The sequence below is a fragment of the Macrobrachium nipponense genome, chromosome 49 (genome assembly GCF_015104395.2).
Source record: "Macrobrachium nipponense isolate FS-2020 chromosome 49, ASM1510439v2, whole genome shotgun sequence".
NCBI lineage: Eukaryota > Metazoa > Arthropoda > Malacostraca > Decapoda > Palaemonidae > Macrobrachium > Macrobrachium nipponense.
In genome coordinates, this window is record NC_087224.1 from 19,079,824 (window position 1) to 19,094,475 (window position 14,652).

General features: G+C 39.4%; 1 protein-coding gene across 1 annotated transcript in view; it reads right to left on the bottom strand.

Moving 5' to 3' along the window:
• The window catches only part of LOC135205258 (uncharacterized), a 108,495-nt gene that overhangs the window by 40,783 nt on the left and 53,060 nt on the right, over positions 1 to 14,652 (bottom strand). The window contains exons 9-16 of the mRNA XM_064235608.1: positions 13,717 to 13,973; positions 12,168 to 12,383; positions 10,216 to 10,437; positions 8,937 to 9,078; positions 7,989 to 8,230; positions 1,437 to 1,652; positions 523 to 664; positions 1 to 125 (exon numbers count right to left, since the gene is read on the bottom strand). The exon at positions 1 to 125 is cut by the window's left edge and continues 117 nt beyond it. Coding sequence (XP_064091678.1) covers positions 1 to 125; positions 523 to 664; positions 1,437 to 1,652; positions 7,989 to 8,230; positions 8,937 to 9,078; positions 10,216 to 10,437; positions 12,168 to 12,383; positions 13,717 to 13,973 — 1,562 coding nt within the window. The remainder of the gene's footprint in view (positions 126 to 522; positions 665 to 1,436; positions 1,653 to 7,988; positions 8,231 to 8,936; positions 9,079 to 10,215; positions 10,438 to 12,167; positions 12,384 to 13,716; positions 13,974 to 14,652) is intronic.

Genomic DNA, 14,652 nt, shown 5'->3' on the forward strand with positions numbered 1-14,652 from the left:
ACCCGTGTCCTCTGCGAGGTCGGTTTCCACCATCTCCGGGGAGTCTCCCCAGGTCATCCAGCCCGTCACGTTGGTAGCGACTTCCCTCATGAACGCGGTCAAGGTCAGGGTGACGTTCAGTCGTCCTGCAACGATCGTAGATTAAAAAAGTTACCCTTTAGATGGCAACACTGGTCAATGGTCGAAAGAACTTGACAAAACGCGTCTTTAAAAACATGAATGCCGGTTTCTGTACGGTAGTATCAATCCAGTTCATAATCTAAACCTATTGCTTCATGGAAAAAGAAATTACTTTTTTTCTTTTTACAACAGATCCAGGAAAGCCAAACGTTACATTTTTCGGGGGACAACCATTCCATCTCTCCCGGATAACTTACTGAGACTTGCATCGCATTTCTTCAATGGCAACGACTTCAGTTGTCTCTAAAAATTTATTGTACTGTCAAGACGTGCATGAATCGTTGGAAACGTTGTATATGTAATTATTATGCCTGCCCATCACAAAAACAAATGCTTGATTACCTGGAGGAAAGACAACGTATTCTGGAGGCTCTATGATGGCGTTATCCGCCGTCAGTGGTTGAGCGATTCGGACAAGTGCTGACTGAACGTTTGAATCTCCTGCGCTTCCAGAGGCCCGCATCGTGACGGTGTAATCTCCAGCCTTTTCCACAAAGAGGTTAAATACATTTAAAAGGTTATATGAGGTGTCTATGGAGTATTCAGTAATAAAGAATAATAGTATGGTTATATTTAGAGGTTTACAAAAGCTATAGGTCATCAAAAATATCTGACAAACTTGTGGTGAGAAGAGCAAGTAGCCTACATATTCATTAAACTGCACAGTATTACATTACATGTAGGCCTAATCACTTAACAAATGTGGATGCTCTTGTAAAGTACCGTTTTCTACTAACCCGTTATTAAGCTTAAAGTACTTTATGTAAGCACAACTTGATGGGTATCGAAGAGGGTGAGGGTTTCCACAGCTAATCAGAGGACGTGCCCCAAAAGTGGGAATACCTAAGTTAGTTTGGGACGCACCATACAAAGTGATATCGTGATATCTTGACATAAACACCCAATGCTTATTCCCTTACTTGTAGTTACTCAGAGGGTTGTTGGTAGATCTAGTTAATAACTCTGCATCGGGTATTTCTTTGAAAATTACAGTTTCCTATGGTATTTGGGTTGCTTATTAAGAATTTGCCATTATTTTCGGGGGATTGACTGTAATAATTAACATCCAGGGGCCAGTACTAAATACAGCGAAATACATTTGGCGCCCCAATCCCTGTTCCTTGCAGCCCGTGCGGAGTTATTGCCTAGAATTGCCGGGTTGTTTACAAAAAATTAAGAAAAGAACAGAAGCACAACAAGAACGGTGAGACTTTCACTCCGTGAGCGACATTCAAGAAGAAGAGAGCTAAACTTACGGACAGGAAAGTGTAAACAAATGACGGTTTCCGACTGGTCATCGTCTTGTTTCCGATCTGGAGTATATATTCCTCCACCTGACCGGTCTGGACCATCGCTGTCAGGTTCAGCGGTATGTGGGCCTTGAAGACGGGGGTGTCCCATCGAGGGCTGTCGCTTGGGTTCTCGTACTGGACGTCGATTCCCCCGAGGGCGAGGGAGGCAAGAACATTAAGCTAAGGGAAGATATCAGTGTCATGATTAGTATCTACTGTTGAATTGCTACTGATGTTATGATTAGTACTACTGTGCATTTGACAATATTGCAGTTGTAGGAATTATGAGCAGTACTGTACTACAATTTACAAAGGTGGTTATTGGTGTAATAAAAGTGCTGTACATTTTGTAAAGTTGCAGTTATAGTTGTAGACTAAAAATACTCTAAAAGGCTTGAAGTGGTGGGAAAGTTTGAGGTAGAGGTGTTAAATCATATTGGACATTCCATAGTCGCACGGGTAGATTACCAATCTAACAATCCCAGATCACTTGGGGTAACCAATTACATTAACATATTTACCAATCTGTTAATCCGAGAAGACAGATAGATAGTTACTTGACGCATGCCACTTGAAGACTTTATATTACAACCAAAGACAAAGAATGGAAACGTGCAAACACAAATAGCATGACATAATCACTCAATCACTCGTGTATGAAATCCATTAGAGTTCCAGGAATGCCCGGAAGAGACGCTTTGCAAATTGGGCTGACCCAAGCGCTGGATTGGGTACCTGGTTGTCAGCCGTAGGTGGAGTGGGGTATGGGGCTAGCAAATTCACCCCCAAATACTTCCTGCAGTCTTTATGGATTGAAACGGGACTGCCTTACGTCACTTGGCTGTATTTTATGCACTTAATGAAATACTTCTTAAGGATATAGCTGTTTTCGCAAAATAAAGCACCATGAAACGAAATGATAATTACTCAATTGTTGTGCAAATATACCACCATTTATGTACCGCCATACAAGAACTGCCATTCATACCCTACCGGTCAAAACACAGTAGGTAAACCAAATGCCAGAATTTATGTGCGACCTCTTACTGATATTTACGTAACACCATGTAAGTACCACCATTTATATAACCTCGTATGATTCCGTTTCTTTACTGCCATTCATGTAGTACCACCATTTCAAGGTATCGTCACTGCTGTACCGCCATTTATATTCGATAATCTAACAATTCTAACTAAAGTACCACCATTTACCTGCCATTTTCTGTAGCTGTAGTATCAGGTAACTCGTGAAATCACTAATGCACTTATTAGGTCACATCAACCGTGCACCTGATGTCTAGGCCAGTCCCTTACGACGCTCCTGATTGGCTGTTGATAAGCCAATCACACGGCTAGAAATTCTCAGTCTCTCAAGAGAGTTCACATAGGCAGCATGTATGTTCCACCTCTCCTGAAAAGACGTATCCCTCAGGAGAGGTGGAATATAGATCTTACCCATGTGAACTATCGAGAGAGACTGAGAGTTTCCAGCCCTGTGATTGGCTTACCAACAGCCAATCAGGAGCGCTGCAGGGGATTGGCCTAGACGTCAAATGCACGGTTGATGTGAATCTACTGTAGTACTAAACACAGCAAAACACATTTGATCCCTGAAGGGCTAGTACTAAACGCTAAGTGAATTGGTGATCTCACGAATTCCCTGCAAATTTCAGGGATTTCACGATTTCACAGTCTTACTGTAACATAAACACTGCCATTTTGACGTACTGCCATTTAAGTACCGTCTCGTTTCTGCCATGTGTGAGGTATTGCATTCAGGTACCACTATGACTGAAGTACCTCAGTTGCCACTGCTCGAAAGCGAATCTTACCACTACCATCACTGATTTCTTAATTTATTTATTAAGCTTTTGTTGTTATTATTCCTTTTTCCCTTTTCCTGTAAAAGAACCAATGAGGTCGCTACTTCCCTGTCCGTCATCACATTTTCAATCCGTCCTCAGATCTTAAGAACCACTGAGGCTAGAGGGCTGCAAATTGGTATGTTAATCATCCACCCTCCAGTCATCAGACATATCAAATTGCAGCCCTCTATCCTTAGTAGTTTTTATTTTATTTAAGGCTGAAGTTAGCCATGATCATGCACCTGGCACTGCTATAGGTGCCAACAACACAGGCCACCACCAGACTGTGGTTGAAAGTTTCGTTGGCCGTGACTGAGAGTTTCATACAGCATTATACGCTGTACAGAAAACTCGATTGCATCAAAGAAACATTGGAGCTTTTTCTAAAAAAAATTTTATTTATAAGATTACTTCGCTCAACTTCATGCAGAGGCCAATGTAACTGGCCACGGAATGAGACAAGGAACTGGACCAGAAGAGTGAACTTTAAAGAAATAAGGGGTAAACAGAACCAAAGAGAGAATTCTGGAGCAGATATAAAAGAGTTAAGACTTATTAACCCTTAAACGCCGAATGGACGTATTAAACGTCGAGTCAAAATGTCCCCCGTATGCCGAATGGATGTACCATACGTCGACTCAAAAAAGTTTTTTTAAAAATTCGCGGAAAAATACTTATAGGCCTACCAGCCGAAAACTTTTGAATCATGCGCCTTGGGGGATGCTAGGAGTTCACGGATCAAGGCGTTGTTTTGTTTACAATCATTATGCAGGCGCGCAAGCGCGAATTTCTTTCTTATCGCACTAAAAAGTATCAGTGACATACATCTCAAAAAATTATTTCGTCACTTTGACATAATTTTGTTTTTACACCGTTTTAAATTATTCGTTACATGAAGTATTATATATGAAAATGTGCGCAATTTCATTTAAAATACAACCAAAAAATACTCATGATTGTAGCTTTTATCAGTTTTGAAATATTTCCATATAAATAACGATAAGTGTCAAAATTTCAACCTTCGGTCAACTTTGACTCTACCGAAATGGTCGAAAAACGCAATTGTAAGCTAAAGCGCTTATATTGTAGTAATATTCAACTATTTACCTTCATTTTGCAACAAATTGGAAGTCTCTAGCACAATATTTTGATTTATGGTGAATTTATGAAAAAACTTTTTCCTTACGTCCGCGCGGTAACTCTTCCGAAAAAAATCATACGTGCGATTGTGGTAATGTTTGCACCATTTTGAAATTAGCCGTTACATAAAGTTTTATATATGGAAATGTGTGCAATTTCATGCACAATACAATTAAAAACAACCCATGGTTGTAGCTTTTATCAGTTTTGAAATATTTCATATAAAAAATGATAAGTGACAAATTTTCAACTCTTCGGGTCAATTTGTGACTCTACCGAAATGGTCGAAAAACACAATTGTAGGCTAAAACTCTTATATTTTAGTAATATTCAATCATTTACCTTCATTTTGTAACAAATTGGAAGTCTCAAGCACAATATTTCGATTTATGGTGTATTTATGAAAAAAAATAACATTTTCCTTACGTCTGTGCGGTAGCTCTTCCGAAAAAATCCTACGTGCAATTGTGGTAATGTTTGCACCATTTTAAATTAGCCGTTACATAAAGTTTTACATATGAAAATGTGCGCAATTTCATGTAGAATACAACGAAAAATAATTGAAGGTTGTAGCTTTTCTCATTTTCGAAATATTTGCATATAAATCACGATAAATAAAAAAAAAACCAAGTTCGGTCAACTTTGACTCTACCGAAATGGTCGAAAACGCAATTGTAAGCTAAAACTCTTATATTTTAGTAATATTCAATCATTTACCTTCATTTTGCAACAAATTGGAAGTCTCTAGCACAATATTTCGATTTATGCTGAATTTATGAATAAAAACTTTCCTTCCCTCCGCGCTCGGATTCTCCGCCATAAATCTCCGAATTGCGTACATCGCATTCTCGGAAAATTTGCTCCGTTTCATATTAGTCATTTCATAGAGTTTTATATATGAAAATGTGCGCAATTTTATGTAGAATAAAAGGAAAAATATTTGAAGGTTGTAGCTTTTCTAATTTCCGAAATAATTGCATATATATAAAAAAAAAATTTAAATTTTGACATTTGGTCAACTTTAACTCGTCCGAAATGGTCGAAAACTGCAATTGTAAGCTAAAACTCTTACAGTATCGTAATATTCCATCATTTAACTTCATCTTGAAACAAATTAGAAGTCTCTATAACAATATTTAGATTTATGGTGAATTTAAAAAAAAAAAAAATTTTTACGTCCTCGCATTACGAATTCATGCATCATTTTGTGATAATATTTTCTCTGTGTTGCTTTTATCGTTTTACAATGTGTTATATACCAAAACGATTGCAATTTAGTTTACATTACAACGAAAAAAAAGTAACTTGTTACCTTTAACCGTTTTGCGCGCAGCGCGATTTGAATACAATTATATATGAAATTTCGTTTTTGCGCTATCATATATCGCATTATTTATATATGATAATGATAATTTTTATCATTTCTGATGGTTGCATACTAAACTTCAGGCAATGAAAAAAAAAGTAGCCAAAAATGAACTCTTAATCTTGAAAACTAAGCGTGCTGTGATTTTTGGAAAAAAAAAATTTTTCCGCTTCCGTGCTCACTCCAAACCGGCCCCGGCATTCAGGAGAGGTTTTGATTTTTACCGCTTCGGCATTTAAGGGTTAAGTAAGAAAAGAGGAATTGCTTCTTAATATAGGGAAGATTATATGTGAGTAAGGGGTAGAAAATGTACGCTCTCATCACAGCTACATTCTACAAAGGGGTAAAATTTACAGTATGCCTCACAAGGTACACTGTAAGTAGTAGATACTTAAAGATACATGGGGGGCTCTATTTGACTCAAGCTTCATCACAACTTGTTGTCTTGTCTTGGATCTGTCCTAGGTAGTGAACCCCAAGGGTTTTCTTAGCTAGTGACCCCAAAGGGTTTTCGGGGGTTGTTAACTAGGACTAATATTTCTTGGGGGTCGTTATCTTTATGGTATTTGCAGTCTTTTGTTTATGTTTTAACGGTCATCCTCAACTGGCCTGCGCTAAACACGCCGCAAAGGTGGATACACACCGGGTTAAAATCCTTTGGGGGTCACTGTCTAGAAAAGATACCTTTTCTTGTCTATCACACCCCTTTCGACCTGTTCTTAGCCCAACTTCTTAAAGTCCGACACACTTGTCTAGTTCCGGTAGTCAGTAGCAGGAAGGCCCAATCACGTGTCCCTTGTTTGTGGATGACTGTACTGAGTGCTTGTTAAGAGGAATTGGTTGTAGGTAAGTCTGTTAATGACTGATGAGTGCTTGTTCGGTGTCGGTGCTAGAAGGAAGTAAGGTAGAAGACTTTCAAAGTGTTCTAAAAAGATTTCCTTACAATAATAGTATATATTTGACGAGCAATATCACTTCACCGCGATTGTGGAACTGAAAAAGTAAGTTCGCAATATACACGCATAAATATGTATAATTAAAAAAACGACAGTATGGAACGTGATGAATATATAAATAAAGACAAAATCCACAGAGGAAAGGGAAACAATGGCGTAGCCTCTGCGAGGCCTTCCGACTTCCCGTCCTTTACTAAGCTTAGTAATGGAATTGTTTCATTTTCCTTTGTGGATTTTGTCTTTATATTATATATATAGTATATATATATATATATATATATATATATATATATATATATATAATATATATATATATATAAATCAGTTATGTTGTTAATTCAATATTTTGACAATTTGATATTTCCGTTAACCAAGACATTTTACCTTATTAATATTTGTAAAAAAAAAAACATAAATAGTAAAAAGAAATGCAATGCCTTTTCAAAAATGAAGATTTTGCTGAAGTATTGGGACATTTCATGAAAATCTTTACAAAAGTATGTTAAGTTGACAATAATATAGAACTTACTTTTTGTTTGTTTCAAAAACAAAATATTTAATCCTCTATTATTAAAAGACTAAGCTTTTCGTATTATTCAATTTCCAAAAGTTAACTTTGTGTCTCCATTTAATAAAGTTAGAATTTTTTGTGTTTTGTTTTGTTTCAAATGTCTATTATTTTCTCTCGGTTTTAATGGCGTAACTTTTTTCTGAGTTTCAAAACTCTTACATTTCTCTTTTTCACTTTAAGAGTAGACCTTTCTCTTTTAGTTTCAATAGTTTAAGTTTTTCTTTAATGTCCAAAAGTCTTAACTTTCTCATTCCGTTTCAGAAGTTAAACATGCTAAGTACAAGTTTAAAATATCGGAGGACCTCTCGCAGTTTCCAAATACTGAGATGATGATTTTGAGAAAAGAGCTCACAAAAATTAGCATTCATAAAAGGCCATGCTTCGTTGTATATTAGATTAGCAATGACTCTTTCCACTATTCTAGTCAAAATGCATTGTTGCATTAGCAAAATAAACTTCAGGCACTTTTATCTGCAGCCAAGATGCACTTAGGTTCCTAAACCTAAATCTCCTTAAGTTTACCCGAAATACTATCCTACAACATCTTGAAGCACCAGCAACATTGACTTCAACGTAGGCCTAAACTAGCACATTGATCTCAGGCGGTAACATTCATACCTTGTCCGACATGTTGAAAAGAGACACGGGATTTCGAAGACGTAGCGTCACAGTCACTTCTCCAGGTTCCGTGTAGTTGTGGAAGAGGTCGAGGCTGACTGAGCCTGCCGCTGAAGGGGCGGTGCCGTTTGTGAAATCCAGGGGCGTCTCCGGTACTCCGGCGTCGCCCCAGTCGACTGAGCCCTGGACGTAAGTTGGCAGTTGAGTGTCTGACGATAGCGTTACAGTCACCTTGGCGCCACCTGTGTGTGTTCAGTTACGCAGACGGGTAAGTTTGGAAGCTCGTTTAGAATTGGCATTGCAGATCTACTTATAAATGCTAAGCTGTTTCGTCCAGTAAACCCTCTAAAGTCCAATATATCTGTCTCTGCAAGTGTGAGTTACCCTGCATATTAGTTCTTTCTGCCCTCCTTGCACCGTGAATTCTCTCTGCAAGCACAAACTATATCATTATACCAGATAACGTTTACGTCCTGTATTTGCAGTTACTTTTGGTCCGAATATCAGTGAGACAGTTCAGTGTTAGATAGGCCTTAATCCTTGAATTGATGGAGAGTTGATATGATCGACTCTGTACTTTCGTAAATTCTATCTCCTGTCGACAAGTAGCACAGACTAGGCTGCATACTCTGCATTCCCTGAACTTCCACTGTGGCACTCTCTGAAGGTTCTTTGCAACGTCCCTTCGGCCCCCTATGCTGCAAACCCTTTCATTCCTTTGACTGTGTATACCTCCGTTCATAGAATTTTTCTTCCACCTTACTATCCCCAACCCTCTCTTAACAATTATTTTATAGTGCAAATGTTGACCTTTCAAACCTACCTACTCTCAATTTCCTTTTCAACGCTGAGTGACCTCATCTTAGGTCCCAGTGCTTGGCCTGTGGCCTAAATCCTATATGTTCATTCATACAACTAAACAAAGGTCACGGTATCAAGGTCACGTACCTGGAGGCCACACGACGAGGGTTGGTACTCTCAAGGTCGGGTGGTTTGGAGAGATGGGATGGGCCACTTTGACCGTGCTGACCACAACGGGTGAGACGCCAGCCTCGCCTGAGCAGCTCATGTTGATGTGGTATTCCCCAGCCTGTGGTCGATGGAATGAAATTCACTCTTTATTCACATAAAAGCAAATACCACGGAAAAATGAGAGGCAGAAAGTCAGTACCAAGCACTTTCGTCTTTATTCAGGCATCTGTGGCCCGACAATGCCTAAATAAAGGCGAAAGCGCTTGGTACTGAATTTCTGCCTCTCATTTTCCTATGAAGTCACGTGCATCTACTGTGATTTTTTAAGCATACATACATGCATTTAAAAGATAAATCTATATAGAAAACTTTCGGGAGACTATTTTGATTCCCTTTTTCACTTTGACCGAGAGATCGGATTTCCCGAAAGCTTTGTGTAAAGATTCATCTTTGGATGTATGTGTACACATACATAACTGTTAATTTATTTCTCCATTTCAAGACTCATACTACTGCAAGTATCTTTTGCTTAAGAATAATCATATTGGTAATGAGGCTTCCAGCTTTCAAAGGTATAAATGAGTTAGTTGTTATTTATTATCTAGTAATGATTTATTTGCAGTTGTTATGTGGGTAACTCATTGAATTATTATTTATCACTCAGACTAACAAGGCGTGATCAAACCTCCAGCTTACTTGGGGGCGCTTGGTGAAATCTACGGTCAAGTAGAGCGTTGATTGAACAAAAAAAATTAAACAAATGTGCTATATTTTATTAGAGATAATTGTTCTGTACTGTTTAACATGCACATTGTTTATTTCTTACATTTTCATGCTTATAAATAAATAGTAAATATCCTGTCCTGAAATTCCTGTATCTTTAACTTAACACGAAACACTTTTTCAGAACTTTTTAGGCTTTCCCATAGACCTTTCCTACACTCCCCGAACAACAAAACCAACAAAGTAATTTATAGGCTTACTCCCCGAGTAAGTGAAAATGTGAAAAGCAAATGAATTCATGTTCCTATCTATGTACGAACAAAATAACTTCATTTCTCTATCTACGTACACACTGATTATTAATTTCTGCATTGTTTCAACTGGTTTCTACGTCAATTCATTTGAATAATAATCTTGCTGTATATTTTTAAATCAAATAACACCAATTATGAAAACGTCATGTGAAATAATTTGCTATTGTATTTTGAACACGTCGACAAAACGCTCAATATCAACCTCCATGACATCTTACCAAGGCAAATCTATACAAGATGGTGGAATTGGGGCTGGTGATGGGCTGAGCCTCCCCCTCGACGTAAAGGGCGTAGGAAGTAGCCTCGCCCGTGTCGAGGATGGCCTGGAAGCGGAGGTCGACTCCAGTCTTCAGCCAGGTGGTGTTCCAGCCCGGTTCGTCCGCCGGGTCTTGGTAAGATACGACGATGCGGCTGAGGGCGAGGTCGTCTACCACTCTTACCTGGAATGAAGAGAGAGAGAGAGAGAGAGAGAGAGAGAGAGAGAGAGAGAGAGAGAGAGAGGAGGTCAGATTATGAAGTGAATTTCCTGTGCATTGCATCTGTCTTGTCACAGAGAGGAGAGGAACTGTCTTTATAACATAAACATTCAAAATATCTCTTATCAGAGAGGGAAAAAGTTAAGTATATCTTAGTTTAAACAGACCACTGAGTTGATTAATAGCTCTCCTAGTGCTGGCCCGAAGGATTAGGTATTTTCACGTGGCTAGGAACCAACAGGTTACTTTGCAACGGGGACCTACAGCTTATTGTGGGATTCGAACCACATTATATCAAGAAATTAATTTCTAACTGCCAGAAATAAATTCCTCTGATTGGCAGAGCGAGGAATTGAACTCGGACTACTGAATCGGTAGGCGAGCACTTAACCCACTCGTCCAACGAGGAACCATCAGAGAGAGAGAGAAGTTCCTCATTGGATGGGTGGGTTGCGTACTCGCCTATCAATCTAGTAAGCCTGGGTTCGCTCCCCGCTGCCGCCCATGCGGAACCAGAGGAATTTATTTGTGGTGATCAGAGATACATTTTGCGATATAATGTGGTTCAGATACCACAGTAAGCTGTAGGTTCCCATTGCTAAGTAACTAATTGGTTCCTAGCCACGTGAAAATATCTAATCCTTCGGGTCAGCCCTAGGAGAGTTGTTAGTCTGTTTAAACTAAGATATAATTAACTTAATCAGAGAGAGAGAGAGAGAGAGAGAGAGAGAGAGACTCACCATTCCCGTCACATTCGCCTTAGAAACCTCATTCCCGGCCATGAAGGTGACAGTGTAGTTCCCTTCCCCTGTGTAGACGTGAATGAAATCCTCAGAAACTTCGCCAGTCCTTCCAGGTGCCGTGACGTTTTTCCAGTCGACCAGAGTGACAGGATCCCCGTCTCCCCAGTCGACAGTCCCTGTGACTCTCGTGGGCAATTCTGCAGTCGAGTTCAAGTGGATGGTGACCAGAGCTTCGCCTGAAATTGAGGGAATGTGAAAGCTCTTCTTGACGACTCGAAGATGAAAGCGTTTCTCTTCCAGGTGATTGTGAGTAGGTTCATAATAAGGGTTCATTATTTCTAACGCTCCTGATTGCCTGTTGATAAGCCAATCACAGGGCTGGAAATTGTCAGTCTCTCTCGAGAGAGTTTGCATAGGTAGGATGTATGTTCCACCTCTCCTGAGGGATACTTCTTCCAGCCCTGTGATTGGCTTATCGACAGCCCATCAGGAGCGTCGTAAGGGACTGGCCTATAGACATCAGATGCACGGGTGATGTGAATTTACTTTAGTGAAAATCATATTGCAAAAACAACCAAGACACTTCTACCTGAAGGCCAGACGACCAGAGAAGGCACAACCAGCTTGAAGTTCTCCCGTAGAAGAGGTCTTGCCACTGTTATGGCAGTCGACACGCTGGGAGATTCTCCGGCCTCGCCCGAAGCCTTCACGGTGATGTTGTATTCGCCTGCCTGGGAGAGAGAGAAAGTCATTCAAGCAGAATCCTGTAGGGGGGTTTAGTGCCGTCAGTGCGCTTCATACTGTGTACTTAATTAAGGGTCTCCGTAGTGTCCCTTCCACATGCCCCTAGTTGCAACCCCTTTCATTCCCTCTACTGTACCTCCGTTCATATTATCTTTCATGGGTCCCAGCGCTATAGACCTTAGGCCAAAATCCTATATTCAATCTTACCTTGTCGAAGGCATAGGTGAAAGATGGGCCAGGATTCGTCAGGAGGTCTCCATCAGCGCTCAGAACGAACTGCTCCACAGCACCTGTGTCCACGATGGCTGTGATGTTCAAGTTCACAGATGTCTTGAATACCTCCGTTTGCCAGTCCGGGATATCGGCTTCGTCTGAATATTCCACCGTCACCGCCCTCAGGGTTATGTGGTCGATGACGCGAATCTTATGAGAAAGGAAACTTGGGTGAGAGTACAGACCAAACAAGAAAGTATATCAAAGGATATTTTTCCTGAAGCACTTGTAACTATATGCCAAAGAAGACGGGATAGCTGATTCATGAAATACAGTGGAAGTTTGATAGTTTCTAAATACAACTGAGAATTAAAGAGGATATCAGTATTCATATTGAACCACGATTGAAATCATGAAAATTGCATTTATTCAAAGTTTGCAGAGATTTCCAGCTTCGTAACTTGATAACTTCACTTTCCAAAACTTTTTTCTAGAAGTCTCTTTCGTTTTTTTTAAGTGTATACCGTTTCTTTTGTTGGTATCTATATTTTGAATATTTTCCTTTATAATATTTTTGATACATTTAGCTTTTTTTGCGAGGCTTGTCTATGGTAATAAAAAAATCACTACAAGTTGATTTTTTAGATCCTGGTTTGATAATACTCCACGTGCAAACAATTTTAAAAAATTTTAAAATGCCCCGAGATAATAAAAATATCGTAGTCATACTGTTATTTCATGCTTTTTCTGGATGGTTTTCCTTTCTAAGAAAACGCTACTCTATAATTACGGTAACTAAATAATTTTTATATGAATGTTTTTATGATAATCGTTGGGATGACAATGTCTCGCCTTAGGCTTGAACAGTAACGTACATCAGCGCAGAAAATGGTAAAAAAGGAGAATTAAGTCACATTAATGTTATTTATGTTGCAATAACACAATACCTAATATAAGCCCTAGTTCTGTTTTGATACCACTTGAGAGCCATGTTTAGTACCAACTCCATGGGAACGAATGCTATGAAATAAACAAAAGACGGCAAATATCTCGTGAAAACTCCAATAACGAGTTATGGTATCTAATTAAAACAATATCCATAGGCCTATTCTATCTTCAAGCGTTCGTTTTAAGTAGCTCTAATTAAAAGAAAAATTGACGAATGAACTCAAATTTTAGGAGTCCACTGTGATAAAAAATTCTCAGAGCTGGCTGGAATTACAAAATTCCTATTCTAAGGCTTATGAATTAGGCCTAATTCTCATTCTCAAGCTTTTAAAAGGAATTCCCATTACAAGGACTGAAAAACGGTTTTGCGAGGCTTATGGAAGTGACTAATACAAAATGCACTGAGAGAATGTTCATTTCCAGGTTTATGCCCCTTAAGAGCGCTGTGTCGTCAGTGCACCTCATGCTGTGCACTGTAGGCATTACATAAGATTCTTTGCAGTGTGCCTGTTTCAACACTGAATGACCTCATAGGTTCCAGTGTTTGGCTTAAACTCTATATATTCCATTCCATTCAGTTTCAATGGCAACTCACCTCCCTGGAAGCGAACACCACAGAGACGTTGTTCTTCAAGCAAGCCGTCATGTTGTAGACGCCGGAACGGCCGAAACTGTATTCCAGGACTGTGGAAACAGATCCCGTGTTTCCAGGAGCCGTGACGTCACTCAAGTCAAATTCAGAGTCCCTTCGGACTTCCCCTTCTTGGACATCATCTCCCCAGGCGATGTATCCAGAGACGCGCGTGGGAAGTTCCCCAGTCGACGTCAGGGTGATGGTGACGTCAGCTTTGCCTGAAGTCAGTAAGTGAATGTATAGAGATGTATAGTATGCATAATTACAACTTTTTGAAGGAAAGGGATGTATAATTAGACAAATGAATGATTGAATGAGATCAATAACCCATTACAAAAGTCAAAGCATTGTAAACTGCCATCACAGACAAACGTCTTATTGACATCCACCAAAAACTAAATAGAAAACTGTAATTTTAACTCAATTTTGTTAAGATATTTCTGAACTTCAGTCCTTGTTTTTATATCGTAGAGGTACGTCAGTGGGAAGGACGAAACTGGCTTCCCAAAAGAGTCTAGAAGAAGAAGAAGAAGAAGAAGAAAAGAAGAAGAAGAAGAAGAAGAAGAAGAAGAAGAAGAAGAAGAAGAAGAAGAAGAAGAAGAAAAGCATTATGCAGGGAAGAAATAGACGTAGAAAGCTCGAAAAAATTTTCAGTAAAAGAATAAATTTGTCCGAATCCTCCAGTTCGATGCTTGCACGAAGTATACTGGTGGCTAAAGGGTGATATCATGATATGACAGGATTCACGCAAATGATAGAAGCCGGAAAAGGTACCCTGACGAACGCTGCAACAAATATAAAAGATGGAAGTTAGGCGGGAAAGGAAAGTGAGAAATGGTAAGCTTGACTGCACGAGAAAATATTGACAGCTTGTGCGGACCGTGGATTGGTGTTACG